Source organism: Hemitrygon akajei, chromosome 25 (assembly GCF_048418815.1).
Source record: "Hemitrygon akajei chromosome 25, sHemAka1.3, whole genome shotgun sequence".
In the NCBI taxonomy this organism is placed as follows: domain Eukaryota; kingdom Metazoa; phylum Chordata; class Chondrichthyes; order Myliobatiformes; family Dasyatidae; genus Hemitrygon; species Hemitrygon akajei.
In genome coordinates this window covers 37,233,557-37,254,964 of record NC_133148.1, presented here as the reverse complement: position 1 = coordinate 37,254,964, position 21,408 = coordinate 37,233,557, and the positions used below count along the sequence as shown (strand labels likewise).

General features: G+C 47.3%; 1 protein-coding gene across 2 annotated transcripts in view; it reads right to left on the bottom strand.

Moving 5' to 3' along the window:
* LOC140716525 (RNA-binding protein Nova-1-like) overlaps positions 1-12,817 on the bottom strand; it is a 271,491-nt gene extending 258,674 nt beyond the window's left edge. Inside the window, exon 1 of one of the 2 annotated variants that reach the window (XM_073029332.1) lies at positions 12,388-12,817. In XM_073029332.1, coding sequence (XP_072885433.1) covers positions 12,388-12,505 — 118 coding nt within the window. In that variant the 5' untranslated portion in view covers positions 12,506-12,817. Of the gene's footprint in view, positions 1-11,444; positions 11,565-12,387 lie in introns of those variants that run through there. The other variant, XM_073029333.1, reaches the window with a different exon arrangement.
* Positions 12,818-21,408: the final 8,591 nt, after the last annotated feature.

Here is a 21,408-nt window from a genome sequence, read left to right as displayed (position 1 = left end):
TAATTGCTGATTGTAAATTGTCTCACGATTAGGCTAGCGTTAAAGTGGGGGAAATCGCTGGGTGGTGTGGCTTGAAGCCTGCTCCGCGCTGTATCTCAAAAGATATATAAATAAATTTCCCTCTCAGGGTATTGGTCCAGGGTATTAAAAAAAAGGATCAGAAGTCCCTGCTCTAAATCTTTCCTGTCTATGAAACTGTCCAAATGCCTTTCAAATATTGTAATCGCACCCCAGCCTCCTCCACTTCCTCTGGCAGCTCATTCCAACATCCTCATCGCCCTCGGTGTAAAAGTTGTCCCTTCACCGCCCCCACCCCCCCTGCCCGCACCAAAATCTTCTGCCTTCTAGTTTTGATCTCGGCTATGCTGGGGAAAGGATGGCAGCTCTACGTCGATGATTTTATAAACCCCTTAAAGGTCCATTTTGTACATTTTGCCTTAGGGGCGGATTCTTCCCTTCGACCATCAGATTTCTGAACAGACCTTCAAGCCCCGTGAACACAACCTCGGTAATATGTTTGCATTTTTTTAAACAAATTTCGTATGTAATGCAGTGTAGTCCTGCAAAACAATAAATTTCATGACATATATCAGCGATGATTTCTGATCCTGAAGCTGTTCAGTAAACTGAAAAGTGCCACTCCCAATCTCTACCTTCCTCCCGCCGGCGGGAATTCGGTCAGGCTACCAACCCCCTCGGACTGACTTTCACCCCTCGAGATAACTTTGGGAGCTGCAATCTCCTTGCTGAACTGCAGTGCTCAGAAATGCACACAGCGTTCAAAGAGCCGGCGCGGCCAGTGATTTATAATTCTGGAAGGATTACCTCACTATTTTTGGCTCGGTGTTAACCTTCAGAAACATCCCAAAATCTGATCCACTTTATTCACTGCCCGTCGAGTTTCGAAGCAATAGTTTCGATTTATCACCAGTCAACGTGCCTGCACCTTTCAGATACATTGCATTTCAATAAAATCTCCACTGGCCAAATCATTTACTTGTGCAAACTACTTATAGAAAAATAGACTACTGCAGTATAGTTCAGGCCCTTCGGCCCACAATGTTGTGCCAGCCTTTTTACCGACTCTGAGGTCAATCTAACCCTTCCCTCCTACATAGCCCTCTATTTTTCTATCATCCTCGTGCCTCATAGCAGATCTCATAGTCGTAGAAAAGTGCGGCAAAGAAGCATTGAGGTTTGGCTACCTACGGACAGCCAAGGAGCAAGAAACCCAAAAGAACCAAAATAAAAATGAAATAAAGACCAACACCCGATGCTCAGAGAAAAAGAAAAAAATCGTGTAAGAAGAGGCGATCAGCAGCATTCCAAACCAAATGGAGTCCACACCGAAACCGTTTAAGTTGCCTACTCTCATCGATCTGCTCCGGGACCACAGCCCTCCACATCTCTGCCAGCCACTTACCTATCCAAACTCCTCTTAAATGTTGAAATCGAGCTCACATGCACTGGCAGCTCGTTCCACAATCTCACCGCCCTCCGAGTGAAGAAGCTTCCCCTCATGAGTCCCTTCAACTTTCTCCACCTCTCACCCTTGACCCATGACCTCGGTGGGTAAAGCCTGGGCGCCTTGATACCCCTCACTACAAAAACCGCGCAGGGTGCGACAGCGGGAGGGCAGTGGCAAACTAGCGCTCGGCAAGAGACGCGGAATGCCGACGCGGTGCGACACGTCGCCGATTGGGTTTCGATTCCCGCCGTGGTCTGCAAGGAGTTTGCACGTTCGCACTGCAATCATATGGGATCGGTGGTTCAATTTAATATCAGAGAATGTAGACGGTGTACAACCTGAAATTCTTACTCCCCACAGACATCCACGAAACAGAGAAATAAACCCAATGAATGAATGACAGAAAAAAATTATAGCCCCAGCCACAAGCAGCAGCAAAAATATCAGCCCCCCCACCTCACCACCATATAAGCAATAGCAAGCCCACAGAGACCATGATCTAAAGTCCATTGAAAACTACCATCCATCCCAACACTTCAACATCTCAGTCAGGCTCTCTCTCTCAGTCGCGAGGGAGAGATCACTCCTGCCACAGCAACAGGGGAGGGCCAACAGCTCACCGTTTCGATGTTACAGCCTGCAGTGCCACTTTTCCGAGTTCGCCCCGACCCGAGAGTCAGCTACAGTCTCTCTCCCCGTTTCCTCCCCCATTCCAAAGACGTACAGGTTAGAGTTAGCACGTTGCGGGCACCCTTCCGTTGGCACCGGACGTGTGGTGACCCGTGGGTTACCCCAGCACAGCACGCGGTACGCATTGGTCACCGACACAACGCGTCTCACCACGTGTTTCGAAGTGCCTTTGACATTTAAAGCTAATAGCAGAAAAATAAAATAATTCTCAGCCCAAAACATCGACTCTTCATACCTTTCCGTAAGTAGTGCCTATGGGATGGGGTTGAGAAAGGGGGGGGGGGGAAAAATCACTACACGGGATCAAAATAAGCTGCAGAAAGTTGTGAACTCCATCATGGGAGTTATCCTCCCCAGCGTCCAGGGCATCTTCAAGGAGCGATGCCTCATAAAGGCGGTGTCCATCATTAAGGACCCCGTCACCCAGGTCGTGCCCTCTTCTCATTGGGAAGGAGATACAGAAGCCTGAAGGCACACACTCAATAACTCAGGAACAACTTCTTCCCCTCTGCCATCTGATTTCTGAATGGACATTGAATTCATAAACACTACCTCACTGCTTATTTAATGTAACTATCTTATATACACACAGTTTTTATTATTATGTATTGCAATGTACAGTTGCAGCAAAAACAACAAGTTTCATAACATATGCCAGTAATATTAAACCTGATTCTGAGTATGACCTGCTGAGCTCCTCCAGAATTTTTGTAGGTGTTAAGCTAGATTTCCAGCGTCGCAGGATCTCTTGGTGTTTAAAATAAATCGTGAATTGGGTTTCAGCGATGTTGGCCCGGAATTCCAGGGAAAGGCTGGGTGGGGATGGGGGGGGAAGGCAGCGACATTACGTGCAGACGTGTGCGTAAAGATGCTGGGAGGCCAGTGCCCACGACGGAGCTGGCTGATGTTACAACCTTCTGCAGCTCTTTTTTCCCATCCTGTGCAGTGGCCCCTCTGTACCAGATGGTGATGCAACCGGTTAGACGGCGCACCTGTAGGAATCTCAGAGTCTGCTCAAACGCCGAATGGGATATAGGCGCCGTTGTGCCTCCTTTGTAATTGCATCAATATTTTTGGGCCCAGGATAGATCCTCAGAGATCTGGACACCCAGGAGCTTGAAACTGCTCACCCTTTCCACTTCTGATCCCTCGACGAGGACTGGCGGGTGTTCCCTCGCCTTACCCTTTCTGGAGTCCGCAGTCCTTGGTCGCCCCGACGTTGAGTGTGAGGTTGTTGTTGTGACGCCCCTCAAACCAGTGGATCCATCTTGCCGGCATCTGAAATTCTGCCGACAATGGCTGTGCTGCGCTGTAGACGGTGTTTGAGCTGCCCCTCGTCGCACAGTCATGGTTGTAGACAGAGTAGAGCAGTGGGCTAAGCACACATCTCTGAGGCGAGCCCATGCTGACTGTCAGAGAGGAGGAGATGTTACTTGCCTCCCGGTGAGGCAGAGGGAGGTACGAAGGCTCAGGTTTTGGAGCTTGCTGATCAGAACTGAGGGTATAATGGCGTTGAACGCTGAGCTGCAGTGAATAAGCAGCAGCCTGATGTCGATATTGCTGTTATCCAGATGGCGCGAGGCTGAGTGGAGAGCCAGTGAGACGGCATCCTCCGTAGACCTATTGTGGAGATAGGCAGATTGCTGTGGGTCGAGGTCCTTGCTGAGGCAGGAGCTGATTCTGGTCGTGACCAACCTCTCAAAGCATTTCACCACAGTAGATGTGAGTGTAACTGGACGATAGTCATTGAGGCAACTCACCCTGATCTTCTTGGGCGCTGGTAATATCCTCACCCTTTTGAAGCAGTGGGAACCTCCGACTGCAGCAGTGAGAGATCAAAGATGCCTTTGAACACTCCTGCCAGTTTGCTGCAACAAGGTTTTCAGAGTCCTACCAGGTACGCCGTCGGGGCCTGATGTCTCGTGAGGTTCTCCCTCTTGAAAGGTGTTCTGATGTCAGCCTCCAAGACAGAGATCACGGGCTCACCAGATGCTTCAGGGATTTGCACAGGTGTAGCGTTGTTCTCCCTTTCAAAGCGAGCATAAAAGGCTTTGAGCTCGTCTGGGAGTGAAGCATCACAGCCATTCACGATGTTAGAATTACTTTGTAGGAAGTAATGACCTGCAAACCCTGCCTGAGCTGATGTACATCCAATTCCATCTGGAACCTCAAACAGAATTTTTTTTTGCTCTGAAAACAGTCCTCCATAGGTCATACTGGGACTTATTTAGTTCTGGATCACTGGTCTTAAATATCACAGATCTAGTCCTCAGTTCTACAGATCTCCTGGTTCATCCATGGCTTTTGGGTTGGCTATGTCCAGTATATTCTCAAAGGCACACGTTCATCCACACTGTGGTATATTCATTCAGAATCAACGATGAATCCCTGACTAGCAACACACACAAAATGCTGGTGGAACACAGCAGGCCAGGCAGCATCTATAGGGAGAAGCGCTGTCGACGTTTCGGGCTGAGACCCTTCGTCAGGACTAACTGACGAAGCTGCCCGGCCTGCTGCGTTCCTCCAGCATTCTGTGTGTGTCGCTCGAAATTCCAGCGTCTGCAGATTTCCTCGTGTTTGCTTTTGAATCCCTGACTATGGACCAGTCTGTCAACTCAAAGCAGTCCGGCAAGGTCTCCCCCAGCTCCCCCTGACCGCACCCTCTTGATCATCACTGTCGGTGCTGCACACTGGGAGTAGCAGAAGGCGATCGGACTTTGCAAAGTGCGAGCATGGTTAGTGTTCGTGATGGCGGTGCAACAGTGGGCAAGTGTGCCGGCTTCTCTGGTTCCGCAGGTGATTCGGGCTGCCCTGGTTGAAATGGGAGGCATCAGGGTGTGCTGTTTCGTGACTGCTGAGCTCCTCCCCATGCCTGCCTGACATCAGCGGGAGGTGGACTGCGTACTGCTGCCGGGAAACTGCCACGGCAGACAGGAAGGACAACATTGGATCACCAGAAGTTCCAGGTGGGGTGAGCAAGATTGAGACAGAACCGCCACGATGAGTTAATCATAAATCACACTCAACCTCCCCTACCTTTAAAAGACAAAGCTGTCCTATCTTTGTGGGAATGGTGAGGCCCTCAGGGTGCAAACACTGCATCCAGAATGTTTAGGAGTGAGCCACGTTTCCACGGACATAGCAGTTCCCGAGGTCCCTTTGGGTACGGCAATCTTGCTTTGAAGTCTTTGATTTTATTTTCCAGAGTCTGTACATTCACCAACAAGATAGTTGAGAGTGGGGGGTCTATGCATTTCAATCGTACCCACTTTGATTTTCTTAAAGGGGAAATGCACTCACAACCCGAGTCTGCGGTTAGGGGTTCAATTTTGAGTATCAATAGATTTTTTTTTTAAAAAACCATCTTAAAATGGTACTGCTTCCTGAATGCAGATGTGAATGCGAGTGTAGATTTCAGCTGTAGCAGCTCTAAATGGGAATATCTGATGATTCCCATCAGAGCTACACACAGAGAGTCACCACTCATCCGCGTTATCTCAACTACCACTTGCGTCAACAACCGACACACCCCAAGGGTGAGCTGGGGGCAGCTCAGAAGTGTCACCCTGCTTCCAGCACCAACATAGCACGCTTATCACTTACGAAACCTAACCGTAGTCAGCTCCAGCACGGGCACTAGTCTGTAGCACCCAGGCATCATCAAGAAGCAATGCCTCAAAAAGGAAACGTCCTACATTAAGGACCCCCACCACCCAGGACATGCCCTCCTCTCATTGCTACCATCAGGAAGGAGGTACAGGAGCCGGAAGGCACACACTCACTCACCGCTTCAGGAACGGCTTCTTCCTCTCTGATGTCCGATTTCTGAATGGACATTGAACCCATGAACACGACCCCACTACCTTTTTAATTCTATGTTTGCACTACTTATTTCATTTGACCATTTGATTTACATGCTTACAGTAACACAGATTTTTTTCTTTCTCTATTATTATTATTGTATTGTACTGCTGCCGTAAAGTTAAAAAATTTCACGATATACGCAGGGGGCATCAAACCTGATTCTGAGTTGGTACGCCTTTGGACTCCGGGGGGCAAACGGAGGAAACCTACGCAGTCACAGGAGGAGCATACAAACTCCTTACAGACAGTGGCGGGAATTGAACCCCGATCGCCCAATTCCTGGCACTGTAAAGGAGACGCTAGCCACCATGCTGCCGCGGGGGCGCCGAGGTTTTGAACACGCACTGTCAAAGCCCCAGCCACCCACGGTGAAGAAATGAAAAACAGTCTGTGGGGTGGTGGAAGCAGGAGATGGTGAATGGAGATTCCATGGTCTGAGTAACAGAGACAAGGTGGGTGTGATAGAGATTACCTTCCACATGCCAGGATCAGGGATATCTTAGATCTGGCCCACGGCATTCTGAACAAGGAGTATAGGCAGCCAGAAGTCTTGGTATGACAAGGTGCAGAGGTCCTGAAGAGAGACTTTAGGGAGCCAGGTTTGCGGTTGCTCAGTCGTCTAGTCGAGTCCGACTCTTCCTGACCTCGTGGACCATCGGGTCTTCGTGGCAAGGTGTGTGCCAGGCCTTTCTTGGGCGCAGATACTGCTGCTGCCCGGCTTGGGACCCGGCTGGGTTTCGAATTCAGGACCACGTGCCTCGAAGTCCAGTGCTGACACCACCAGCCGGCCCAGGGAGCCAGGCGGACATTTGAAAAGCAGCACCCCCCGGGGTGGGAATCCCTGAACTGTGGCTCTTGCCACACACCAGCGAGGGTAAGAATAGGATGATTCGGCAAGTGAATGCGTGTCCGAGGACAGGGGTTCAGATTTATGGATCATTGGGATCTCTTCTGGGGAAGGTACGACCTGTACAAAAGGGACGGATTATACCTGACCCAAGAGGGTCCAATATCCTTGCCGGAGCTGTTCAGGAATGTTTAAACTATTTTGGCAGGGGGGTGGGAACCAGAGGGTTGGGTAATTGGTTTACAAACAGAGGCAGGGACTCATGAGACTCCTAGCAAGGAGAGGTTGATGACAGGGCAAAATTGCACAGACAACAGGACAATTTGCAAAGTAAAAGGCTAACAAAATCGAAAAGGGTGAATACAGAAATTGAAGGTGTTTTATCCGAACGCGTGCAGCACACGGAATGGGGTAGCACACCTACAGGTTGGCATGTATATCCAACGGTTGTGATGGTAGTGTGCTGGAATTGAAGGAAGGAAGAAGAGCAACTGGAATTGGACAGTTAGAGGTCGAGGTCAAAGTCAGGCAAGCTGACTACTGCTGATCCCACCCCGGGCTAGCCGGATTTTCTCCAGTTCCTGGCCCTGGTCACCAGCCAAAGCACCGTGGTGGATCTTATGGAGAGGATGAGAACATAAGACATAGGAGCAGGAGGAGGCCATCCGGCCCATCGAGCCTACCTCACCATTCAATAAAATCATGGCTGATCTGTCCGTAAACTCAGCTCCATCTACCTGCCTTTTCCCCTTAACCCTCAATTCCCCTACTATGTAAAAACCTATCTAACTGTTTCTTAAATATATTTAGTGAAGAAGCCTCAACTGCTTCCCTGGGCAGAGAATTCCACAGATTCCCCACTCTCTGGGAAAAACAGTTTCTCCTCATCTCCGTCCTAAATCTTCTCCCCAATGCCCAAAAAATACTCAAACCCAATGAAGATTCTGACACCAAGGTTGAACACCCAGATGTCCATCGCACAGACTAAGCGTATTGCAGGTCTTTGAAAGAGTCTACCCACTCTTCCCTCTACAGACTCCCTTGGACATAGCTAAGTCATAGAAGAGTCCATCACTGTCTTCCAGAACAGACAACTTCCCAGGGCTACGGGCGCAGGAGCTCGTCGGCCGAGGTTGGCGGCTCATCTCGGAGAAGGAGATTTCTGATCTCCGACCTCCGCTGCCTTGTGGCTATACCCGCTCATGGGGAAGGGCATATCCCGGGGGAAAATCCAGAGCTGGAGTCCCTAGAGCAGTCTTACGTTAAGTCCAATGCTGACCAACAACTCCTGCAACACTGCTGGTGCCAAACTGTATCTGTCTCTGCCATTCCTTTGGGTTCATCAGCTATGTGGAGAGGGGGGGGGGGGGTGGGGGAGCTTGCCCCATGGGCAATAGCTTGCTCTCCATATCGTACTGCCCTGGCCTGTGTATCTAGACAGCTAGGACGCGACATCCATGGTCGACCCCGACCAAAGGAGACCTCAAGAGCAGGGTCAATAGTTCTGTAGGAACTTGAGTAGATACTCCAAAAGGGGAACTATTGCAGGGGAGGTAAACCCATTGGATAGTCCAGGCAGTTTGTATATTTCAGGACACTATGGAGAAGTCAGCTTGGGCACGGGGTGAGGAATGGTAATTGCATTGAAGCTGGCCAGTCCATTGGAGAATAGGGTCACATGACTGCACTCTCATGACACCCTTTGAGAGTCTTTTGTAAAACATGACTCATTTTGAAGTTATCACAAGCTCAAAAGAGGGAGCATGCAGTGTGCCCTCCTTTCATAGGACAAGGGGCTGCCTCTTGAGATCGCCGTACTGCCAGAGAGGGGAGACTGCCTCTTGGTCACTGCTGAGTTCGCTCTGCCACTGGGGAGGGAAGCCTGCCACCATGCCCGGAGAATGTTTACCAGGTTGTCTGCATTTTGGAAATGGACCTTTTTCATTTATATTCTGGGTTTCTTGCCCCGATCTTTCTCAGTTTTTTTTGTGTGTGTGCATGGGAGGGAGATTTGGGGGTCGACGTGCCTGTTCTGTTTGTGCTTGTTTTTTTTTGTGTGTGGAGCAGGGACCGGGGGTGGGGGGTGGGGGGGGTTGATGATCGGGCTGCCGTTCCATTCTTTCTTGGTTTCGTGGCTATCTGGGGAAGAAGAATTTCAGAATTGTATACTTTGAATATACACGAACCTTTGGCATGTCAAAGGGCCAATGGGAATTGGATCGTGGTCTCTTCGAACTCTTTTCACGGGTGAATCAAACCAACCAGAGCTGACAAAGCCAACGTTAACCTATTATGAAAGTACACACTGCGTACGTCACCGTATGCTGCCTTGGGTATACATTTTCTTACAGGCATTTACAGGGAAATAAAGGTTCATTTGTGCGTGTACGGACGTGTGCAGCAGTACAACTCTGAGTTCTGCCTTCTCCAGATAGCAACAAAGACAACCACGGGTGTCATTCAAAGAGGAACATCAAACCCACCCCAACCCAGAAAAAAACAGCAACACGATCAAATCTCCCCCCCCCCACACACACAAAAAAACAGCAACACGATCAAATCGAAAGAGGAACATTAAACCCCAAACCCTTGCACAAAAAAAAAACTAACACCAAACAGCAACAAGAAAGAATGGGAGAAAACACAGTACACAAAACCATGGAGAAATATGACAGAATTCATGAAATTCTATACATAAACAAGGACTAACAAACAACCAACATGCAAAAGACAAACTGTGCAAATTAAAAAAAAATTAAATTAACGATAAACCAACCAATGAACACTGCCACATATTTATACTCTTATTTCATTTGCTGTCTTGGCATTACTTATTTAATTTGACATATATATTTCTTAAGAGTTTTTTTAAAATGAATTGCAATGTACTGCTGGCGCAAAAGAAATTCACAATGCGTGCAAGCGAATTCAAACCCGATTCTGATTGTGATCCTGACAACAGACACACAATGCTGGAGGAACTCTGCAGGCCAGGCAGCGTCTGCAGGAGAGATTTCCGGCCGAGACCCTTCATCGGGACTGGAAGGGGAGGGGTCAGAGTAAGAAGGTGGGGGGAAGGGGAGGAGAGGAAGTAGTACAAGGCGGCAGGTGATAGGTGAAACCGGGAGAGGGGGAGGGGGGTGAAAGGAGGAGCCCGGAAGCTGATTGGTGAAAGAGAACCCGAGTTGTAGAGGCCTTGAAAGTGAGTCTGTAGGTTGTGGAACCAGGTGGGAGTTGAGATGAGGGTAGTTCAGGAACCTGATGGTCTAGGTCAGTGGTTCCCAACCTTTTTTTTAATGTCATGGATGAATACTATTAATCAAGGTGGGCCCCAGGCTGGGGACCACTGTTCTAGGGTAATAATTGCTCCTGAACTTGGTGGTGTGGGACCCGAGGCTCTTGTACTGTACCTCCTGCGATTTCTAAATGTACATTGAACCCACAAACACTACCTCGCTACTTTTTTTTTGCACAATTAAGTATTGCGACGTCCTGCTGCTGCAAAAGCACACACCTCCTGATGCTTAACCCGATTCTGATTTCGAGCAGAGGGCACGGCCTGGGTGCTGGGGGCCCTTGATGAGGGACGCTGCCTTCTTACCCCCGCGTTAAGTCTACTCAATGGAGGGGGGGGGAGGGCTTTTCCTGTGAGCTCTCCAGCACTTTCTGTCGGGATATCACCTCAAACCCTTTGGGCCTTGGTCAAGCAAGGACTCGGACAGTGCCAACCCCAACTGCCCAGTCTTATCAGCACCCAGCGTCCTTTCACTGAGGTCCGAAATGGCCAAGACTTACGATGACCAACCAGCACAGGAGTCACTATCACAACCAATTGAGATACCCGGGGGGTGGGGAGCACTGGCCTATTAGCCGCACGGGCTAAGGGCGTCCTAACTTTTCTGCTGGAAAGTGGGAAAACGGGAATTTCCATCTTTCCCACAACCATCATTCAAAGTCCAGGCGTACGTCCCAGTTCCCTGGACAACATCCTCTGCCCCCAACACTACATCAGACACCTAGAGCACGTTCAAGCCTCCCTTAATTCGTGATCAATGTAGAGAAATCGCATCTTTATTTCCATTGCAGTATCCTTCCAGGTGAATCGACCAGACATACTTTAATACTGTTAAAAAAAAGGAGGGGGGGGGGGAGAGATCCGGTCAAATCGTCTCTACGTTCTTATAAAACGTTTTCTTCCCTCCTAAGCCCTTACCAATGCAATCTTATAGCAGAGCTATTAATTTAAGGTTGAAACCACTGTCAATATATTCACACACCTCGACCTATCTGCACAGAAAATGCAATTTTGAAAATACAAATCGGGATTTACAATCCGTGCGAAGAAGTCGAGTGTAATATTGTTACAAGATGCGACTCCGATTGCAGAGCGAAATCATTTAGACAAGAAATCTACAGATGAAAGCTGTGTTATATAAAAAAAAGCAATGCGGGTAAGTAACAATCAGCCACCATTACTCCCTACTCCCACCCCCCCACCCCCCGCTTTCCAAATCCTAGACATAGAATCAGAGAGAAAAAAAATCACAGCGGATTTTCCCCACAAACTCCTACCCGGTGCGAGCATGACTCTATGATCGTGGAGGAGAAGCGACACCTCACCACCTCGCTCCTCTCATTATCCGAATTTCCCGATGCCTGGCACAAGCACGTTTTAGATGCACTTTACCGAGGTCCAATCACACAATCTAACTACCATCGCTACCATTCCACCTACATAACTGTATCCAACGTGTTCTGCATCCTAATTCTCACGCATCAAAATGTATTCTCCGGTAAAAAGGCGATTGACGCCTTATTTCTCCAAAAAAAGAGTATTACATATTCAGCTATTACATTTCAAAACGTGCAGTTGATACCAAGTCTCGATCGCTGAACACGTATTAGTAAATTTTTTAAAAAGAAAATACACATATTATACCCCTGGGATCATTCGGATAGGGTTTAATTTATATATTATGTAGGTGTCAGATTTTATTTTTTTTTAAGAAAGAGGATTTAAAAGGAACTGCACGCTTTAAAATGGTGCCGGGCTAATTGTCAGCAGAGTGACCGGCAGACAAACTGTTCTATGCTGCGCTTGCAGCCGGCGGCTCCGCATCTTGTACGCATCTCTCATTGATTACAGGTCCAAACCGCGAAAAAACAAGCAACGAAATCCAAGTTGAAGTTCAACATAATTCAAAATGCAACCGGAGCTCAAGGATCGCGCAGTGTCAATTTCAAGACATTTGCTGAGTCTGGAAGCCTATTCGATCCCTCTCTTTTCATTAAAAAAAAGTGTTTATTCCGTCTTTTTAAAAAACTTATTTCCAAGTGCATTTTAAAGGACTTAGATATTTAAAACGTTTGCCACACAGAGCAAGGTTTCTATGCCATGTCATTTTGCGAGGATTGCCAGCTTTCCCCCTCCTGATCAATTTCGAGTTCCCTTGTCGATTAACACGCTCGGGCTAAAGGCAGCGGCTGCCTCGTTGTACCAAGCAAGAGTGCTCACCTCCTGTGTTAGTCCGCTTTGTACTGCCGGCATCGATGGGCGCTTCTAGCGGTCGCTTCCTTGAGTCTGGGGGGTCGAGCTCTATATGATTTCCATTCTGTTGCATTGGGGCCATCATTTTTAAATAATTGTGGGAGAGGGAGAGAGGCAGACAGACAGAGGCAGTGAGATTGAGATATCCCCCCGTTTTTTTTTTCTGGGTTCGGTTTATGCGTACTGGAGGTTTATACAGGAGAGAAAAAAAATATTATTCAGGGGAGGGGAGCAGAGCCTGGGGGAGCGGTAGCACCAGGAAAAGCCACGGAGCTTTGTACAAGGGGAGAGGGGGGGGGTTACACAGTAGCAGTTCTCCCGGCTGAGGATGGATCAGTCACTCCGAACCCTGGTACATTGTAGCCACTTCGTACGCTCACATTGAAACTCATCCAGCCCCCCCATGACGTCACCCGGCTCACGCCACGTGACGCGCCGCTGGTCCCGCCCACCCGCCGGGTCGCCCCGCCCCCTCCGAAGCCGGCCCCGGTCACGTGGCTGGGGGGGCCAAACCAGCCTTGCATTCCTATAGCGACTCTCCCCTCCTTCGAATAAAAAAAACCCCCAAATAAATATACTTTTGGCTGAAGCTGCAAAGCAGGGAAACGCAGAAACCAGTCAGTTTTATCTTCTTGGTTTTCACTGGCAATGCCAGGATTTGCTGTCTGTCCTTAATGAAGTATGTACACAGTACAGAAGTTCAAAGTTTAAAGGGGAGGGAAGTTCAAGGGGGATATTGGAGGAAGGTTTTTCACTCAGAGAGTGGTTGGTGCGTGGAATGCACTGCCTGAGTCAGTGGTGGAGGCAGACACACTAGTGAAGTTTAAGAGACTACTAGACAAGCATATGGAGGAATTTAAGGTGGGGGGTTATATGGGAGGCAGGGTTTGAGGGTCGACACAACATTGTGGGCTGAACAGCCTATAATGTGCTGTACTATTCTATGTTCTATGTTCTAAAGTAAAATTTTATTATCAGAGTACATACAACCCTGAGATTCTTTTTCTGCGGGCATACTTGGCAAATCTGTGGAACAGTTACTGGAAAAGGATCTGTAAACTGTAAACATCAGGAGCTGTAAACAAATCATGCAAATACAGATAATAAATAAATAGCAATAAATAACGAGCATGAAATAATGAGACTAAAGAGTCCTGAAATGAGTGTAGCTATCACCTTCTGCTCAAGAGGCTGACGGTTTCAACGACCTGAAATTCTTACTCTTCGCAGACATCCGCGAAACAAGAAACCCCATAGAGTGAATGACAGAAACATCGAAGAATTGAAATATGGAGTAATTAAGAGTCAGCTGCGTTGGTGGGAGCTGGAGACAGAAGCACTGGGTAAAAACAACAGATTTCCTTCGCTAAAATGAGACAGAAACCAAGTAATTTATGATTGCTGTTACTAAGAGTGACTTGCGTAAATGTTTCGGATATTTATATAGTTACTTGGATCTGAAATTTCCTGGTATTGCCAGGATTTGAACTCTTGTCAATGCAGCAGTGATTCGGAATGTTAGCTGATAGGTCCAGTGAATTAATGACCGCACAACTGCACACACAGCAAGCTCCCATAAGCAGCTGTGTGTTAATGAGCAGGGTGTTGCCTAATAAATATCTAGGAGCCTCCCTCTGCCCAGTGGGAGGCCTCACACCTCCCTCCCCCAAGAAGGCAGATGGGGTGTTCGATTGCTGTTTTGCATCGAGTGCTGGTGCTCGGACAGCGTAGCATCCCTCCCGTCCAGAAAGACACGGGGGGGGTGTCAGCCTACAGTTTGGATCCAAGTCTCTGGAGTGGGGCTCGAACTCACAATGTTCTGATTTAGGAGATCTATGCCTCACCACTGACACATATTTCCTTCAGGCAATAAAATGGCTTTGGCAGACCTCTTACGTAACGCCTGGAACACGGTAAAACTCCTGACCTCACGGTTTGCCTCATTATCAAAGTTCCATGTAAATTTTTGATCAAAGTTATGTGTATGTAAACAATACAACCCTGAGATTCAGTTTCTTCCAGGCATTCAACATAGAACACAGAAATCTACAGCACATCGCAAGCCCTTCGGCCCACAATGTTATGCCGACCATGTACGCTACTCCAGAACCTGCCTAGAATTTCCCTACTCCATAGCCCTCTATTTTTCTAAGCTCCATGTACCTATCTAATAGGCTCTTAAGAGACCCTATGGTATCCACCTCCACCATCGTTGCTGGCAGTGCATTCCATGCATTCAAAGTAGAATAAAATAGATTTATTATCAAAGTACATTATCAATACATTTGTTATCAAAGAAGCTATAGAAAGTTGTAAAATTAGTCAGCTCCATTATGGGCACTAACCTCCACAGTATCCAAGACATCTTCAAGGAGCGGTGTTTCAGAAAGGCAGCATCCATTATTAAGGACCCCCTATCACCCAGGACATGCCCTTTTCTCACTGTTACCATCAGGGAGGAGGTACAGAAGCCTGAAGACACACACTCAGTGATTCAGGAACAGCTTCTTCCCCTCTGCCATCGGATTCCTAAATGGACATTGAACCCGTGAACACTACCTCATTTTTGTTTTCACACTATTTTTAACTTAACTATTCAACATGCACATTTATGATTACTGTGATTGATTGATTTTCTATATTGATTATGTATTGCATTGAACTGTTGCTGCAAAGACACCAAATTTCACGACATATGCCCGTCATCCAATTCCTAAATGAGGATTGAACCCGTGAGCACTACCTCACTTTTTTTAATGAATATTATTTCTGCTTTTTACCTATTGATAATTTTTTTTCTTCTCCTATATCATGTATTGCATTGAACTGCTGCTGCTAAGTTAACAAATTTCACGACACATGCCGGTGATAATAAACCTGATTTTGATTTTGATTTTGATGTATGTCACCATGCACAACCCTGAGATTAATTCTCTTGTGGAATACTTAATAATAACCATAGCAGGATCAATGAAAGATCACAGCAACTTGGGCGTTCAACTAGAGTGCAGAAGACAACAAACAGTACAAGTACAAAAAGAAATATTAATAATAAATAAATAAGCTCTAAATATTGAGAACATGACATGAAGAGTCCTTGAAAGTGGTTGTGGGGACAGTTCAGTGATGGGGTGAGTGAAGTTGAGTGAAGTTATCCCCTCTGGTTCAGGAGCCTGCTGGTTGATGGGTAGTTACTGTCCCTGAACACGAACAAACAAGCAGGATGAACTCAGCAGGTTGGGCAGCACCCATTGTAAGGAGCAGTCAACGTTTCGGGCTGAGACCCTTCGTCAGACGGTCTGGGTAGTCTCCAGCCCCTTGGTATGAACATCAAATTCTCCAACTTCCGGTAATTCCCTCTCTCCCCCTCCCTTCCCCCATCCCACTTTCACTCTGTCTCCTCTTCTAGCTGCCTATCACCTCTCTCATGATTCTGCCTCCTTCTACTACCCATAGTGCTTTCCCCTGACATTCCTTCCTCACTTCTCTGGCCTATCCCCTCCCTGCATCCCCTCCCCCACCCCTGGATCTTTCCTCTGATTGGTTTTTCACCTGGCACATTCCACCCTCCACCCACCTTCTTTATAGGGCCCCTGCCCCCCTCCTTCTTCAGTCCTGACGAAGGGTCTCGGCCCGAAATGTTGACTGCTCGTTTCAACGGATGCTGCCTGACCTGCTGAGATCCTCCAGTGTGTTGTACGTGTTGATTTGACCCCAGCATCTGCAGTGTACTTTGTGGTAACTGTCCCTGAACCTGGTGGTGTGAGTCGTGAGGCTCCTGTACTCCTGGAACCTCGGCGACGCGAAGAAAGACGACAGGAGCAATGAAAAACTACAAAGCCTGGCAAACAACCAGTGTGCAAAAGAAGAAAATGTGTGTAAATACACAAAAAGCAAATAAAAAGTAAATAATATTGAGAACCTGCATTGAAAGTCCTTGAAAGTGAGTCCGTAGGTTGTGGAATCAGTTCAGTGTTGGGGTGAGTGAAGTTATCCACACTGGTTCAGGAGCCTGATGTGTGGAATCAGTTCAGTGTTGGGGTGAGTGAAGTTATCCACACTGGTTCAGGAGCCCGATGTGTGGAATCAGTTCAGTGTTGGGGTGAGTGAAGTTATCCACACTGATTCAGGAGCCTGATGTGTTGAATCAGTTCAGTGTTGAGGTGAGTGAAGTTATCCACACTGGTTCAGGAGCCTGTTGTGTGGAATCAGTTCAGTGTTGGAGTGAGTGAAGTTATCCACACTGGTTCAGGAGCCTGTTGTGTGGAATCAGTTCAGTGTTGGGGTGAGTGAAGTTATCCACACTGGTTCAGGAGCCTGATGTGTGGAATCAGTTCAGTGTTGAGGTGAGTGAAGTTATCCACACTGGTTCAGGAGCCTGATGTGTGGAATCAGTTCAGAGTTGAGGTGAGTGAAGTTATCCACACTGGTTCAGGAGCCTGATGTGTGGAATCAGTTCAGTGTTGGGGTGAGTGAAGTTATCCACACTGGTTCAGGAGCCTGATGTGTGGAATCAGTTCAGTGTTGGGGTGAGTGAAGTTATCCACACTGGTTCAGGAGCCTGATGTGTGGAATCAGTTCAGTGTTGGGGTGAGTGAAGTTATCCACACTGGTTCAGGAGCCTGATGTGTGGAATCAGTTCAGTGTTGAGGGGAGTGAAGTTATCCACACTGGTTCAGGAGCCTGATGTGTGGAATCAGTTCAGTGTTGGGGTGAGTGAAGTTATCCACACTGGTTCAGGAGCCTGATGTGTTGAATCAGTTCAGTGTTGGGGTGAGTGAAGTTATCCACACTGGTTCAGGAGCCTGATGTGTGGAATCAGTTCAGTGTTGGGGTGAGTGAAGTTATCCACACTGGTTCAGGAGCCTGATGTGTGGAATCAGTTCAGTGTTGGGGTGAGTGAAGTTATCCACACTGGTTCAGGAGCCTGATGTGTGGAATCAGTTCAGTGTTGAGGGGAGTGAAGTTATCCACACTGGTTCAGGAGCCTGATGTGTGGAATCAGTTCAGTGTTGGGGTGAGTGAAGTTATCCACACTGGTTCAGGAGCCTGATGTGTTGAATCAGTTCAGTGTTGGGGTGAGTGAAGTTATCCACACTGGTTCAGGAGCCTGATGTGTGGAATCAGTTCAGTGTTGGGGTGAGTGAAGTTATCCACACTGGTTCAGGAGCCTGATGTGTGGAATCAGTTCAGAGTTGGGGTGAGTGAAGTTATCCACACTGGTTCAGGAGCCTGATGTGTGGAATCAGTTCAGTGTTGGGGTGAGTGAAGTTATCCACACTGGTTCAGGAGCCTGATGTGTGGAATCAGTTCAGAGTTGGGGTGAGTGAAGTTATCCACACTGGTTCAGGAGCCTGATGTGTGGAATCAGTTCAGTGTTGGGGTGAGTGAAGTTATCCACACTGGTTCAGGAGCCTGATGTGTGGAATCAGTTCAGTGTTGGGGTGAGTGAAGTTATCCACACTGGTTCAGGAGCCTGATGTGTGGAATCAGTTCAGTGTTGGGGTGAGTGAAGTTATCCACACTGGTTCAGGAGCCTGATGTGTGGAATCAGTTCAGTGTTGGGGTGAGTGAAGTTATCCACACTGGTTCAGGAGCCTGATGTGTGGAATCAGTTCAGTGTTGGGGTGAGTGAAGTTATCCACACTGGTTCAGGAGCCCGATGTGTGGAATCAGTTCAGTGTTGAGGTGAGTGAAGTTATCCACACTGGTTCAGGAGCCCGATGGTTAAAGGTGAATAACTGTTCCTGAACCTGGTGGGACCTGAGGCTTCTGTACATTCTTCCCAATGGCAGTAGCGATGGCCTGTGGTCAATAAAAAATTGAATGGAACTGAACTATACTGAAAATTCCTAGGCTGTTTCAAGGACTCTGCGGTTTGCTACTTTATATTCCATTTGTCATTTGCGCGATTTGGTCTTTTTTTTTGTGATGTTGGGGTTTTGATGTTTTCTAAAGTTCAAAAGTTGAAACCTGAAAATAAAATTCATTATCAGAGTACTGTACATACACATCACCACATACACCCGGGCATACATAATTAATCTATAGAACAGCAACTGTAAACAGGATCAATGGACAACAAACCATGCAAATGCAGATATAAATAAATATAGCAATAAATAACAAGAACATGAACTAACAAGGTAAAGAGTCCTTAATGTGAGACCACCGGAAATGGAATGAGTGTAGTTACCCGCTCTTGTTCAAGGGCCTGATGGTTGAGGGGTGGCAACTATTCTTGAACCTGGTGGTGGGACTCCTGATGGCAGCAAGAACAGGTCCAAGGTTTTTTTTATTTTGTTTTGTGGCTGTCTGTGGGGAAGACGAACCTTAGGGTTGTGTACTACATGCAAACTTTGACAATAAATGTACCTTGAACTTTGAGAACAGAACATGTTCTGGATGGTGGGGTCCTTGATGATGGATGCTGCTTTCTTGGGGCAACGCTCCCTGTGGATGTGCTCAGCGGTGGGGAGGGCTTGCCTTTGATGGTCTAGGCTGTATCCACTACTGTTTATAGGCTTTTCCTTCTTGGGCATTGGCATTTCCAGTCAGGATGATCTCCATCTTGCCTCTATCAAAGTTTATGACCTTCCACCTTATTGTCTGCCTGCACCGCACTTTTTCCGTAACTGTAACACTCTACTCTGCACTCTGTTATTGGTTCTGGAACTGAAAGGTTTGTCTTCTGAGGAGCTCCAGCCTCTACTCACTGGCGTTCAGAAAAATTAAGGGGTATCTCATTGAAACCTGTTGAATTTTTAATAGAGTGGATGTGGATGTTGATGTTTCCAATGGTGGGGGAGGCTAAGACCAGAGGACACAACCTCAGACTAGAGGGGTGTCCTTTTAGAATGGAGATGGGGAGGAATTTCTTTAGCTAGCGAGCAACGATTCTTTGCCGGAGGTCAAGTCTTTATGAATATTTAAGACAGAGGTTGCTAGGTTCTTCATTGGTCAGGGCATGAAGGGATACGGGGAGAAGGCAGGAGGGTGGGGCTGAGAGGGAAATGGATCAGCCATGATGAAATGGTAGAACAGACTTGATGGGCCAAATGGCCTAATTCCACTCCTATATCTTATGGTCTTATGGTTTTTTTCCTTGACCTGCCTTGGTGCATTGATGTGATGAAATGATATTTATGGATGGCATGCAAAGCATAGCTTTTTCGTTATATCTCAGCCCATGTGAACATAATAAAGATTCAAAGTAAATTTAATGTCAAAGGACGTATGTATACAACCCTGGATTCATTTTCTTCACAGACAGCTACGAAACAAAGAAAACCCTGGAACCCGTTCAATGAAAAATATCAACCCCCGCGCGCAATAAAAAAAACAAATTGCGCAAATGCCAACAAGAACATCAACCTGCCCCGCACACACGCAGAAGCGCAGATCATGCAAACGTCAACAAGTACACCAATCTCCACGCATGCAAAAAATACTGCAAATGGCAAAGAAAGTATGAGCGAAAACACAGCAACCAAAACACAAAATCGAAAGAGTCCACATTCAGTTCAACTCAGCGTCCGTTATCTATGGGCTGCCCCGATTCCTAACGCGTAATAATGCGAACTACAGTCCAATCCACAAACTGCAGACCAGAACTTTGGGACCATCCTCCGACGGCATTGAGGGAGAGAGACCATCCGAACATAAGGATCTTCCCTTGGGAGCAGCGAGTGAGAAGGGGGGAGAGAGAGCGAGAGACCATTAAACGCAAACACCTTCCTCTGGCAGCAGTGAAGGAGAGCCTGGTAGATGGTGCTGAACACCCTTGATGTTCCAATCTTACTCAGCGCTTTACTCAGCGAGAGACGGAGTCGATCAAGGACTTTAAGCTTTTTGGCCTCAAGGCCACTCGCCTTCTGAAGTCTTCTCAGAGACAGCAAAGCGCCAGATTGCTCGATTGGCCCAAAAATGCACCATTAAACCAACAGTACCAGAACCACATTTAAAGAAAAGGAAGATGTGAAAGAAACAGTTTTGTGGACTATCCGGTGAATGCCGCTCTCGTTAGCATTGTTCGCTGGTGCCACCTTCTTCTGGATTGGGTTGGAATTAGAGATTTCCAAAGATCAACCATCCTTGGGGTAAAGAAGTTGCTCCTAATTTTAGTTCTGTTACATTTTTAAACTCCTCGGCCAAGTGAAACTTTCTTCCCATATGTAAACTTTAGAACCAGCTGAGAATTTTGTCTGTTTCAGTGAGGTTCCTCTATACCCTGGAGTTTAGAATGAGAGCTCGAGCCTTCCCATGGCAGGTTTTTACCATCACAGGAACCAGTCTAGTGAATTTTTGCTGCTGTTTATCCCTTATCTAGATTCATTTGTTACGAGCCATGACTTATGATGTGGTCTTTCCATGACCATGAAGTGCTTTACCATTGCCTTCTTCTGGGCAGTGTCTTCACAAGATGGGTGACCCCTGCCATTATCAATACTCTTCAGAGATTGTCTGCCTGGCGTCAGTGGTCACATAACCAGGACTTGTGATCTGCACCGGCTGCTCATACGACCATCCACCACCTGCTCCCCGTGGCTTCACATGACCCTGATCAGGGGGCTAAGCAGGCGCTACACCTTGCCCAAGGGTGGCCTGCAGTCTAGCGGAGGAATGAGTGACTTACACCTCCTTTGGTAGAGACTCATTCCACCCATTAACCTACCCTTTGACCTAACCATCCATTTTTCTATCATCTGTGTGTCTGTCTAAGAGTTTCTAAAATGTTCCAAAGGTATCTTAAACTTAAATAAATGTGAACATATGAGCAACATCATCATCATCATTACGTGCCAAGTCATATGACATCATCATTATGTGCCATGTTGTATGATTTGGGCGACCATGGTCTTTCCACGACCATGATTGTTCTTGGTAAGTTTTTTTACAGAAGTGGTTTGCCGTTGCCTTCTTCTGGGCAGTGTCTTTACAAGACGGGTGACCCCAGCCATTATCAATACTGTTCAGAGATTGTCTGCC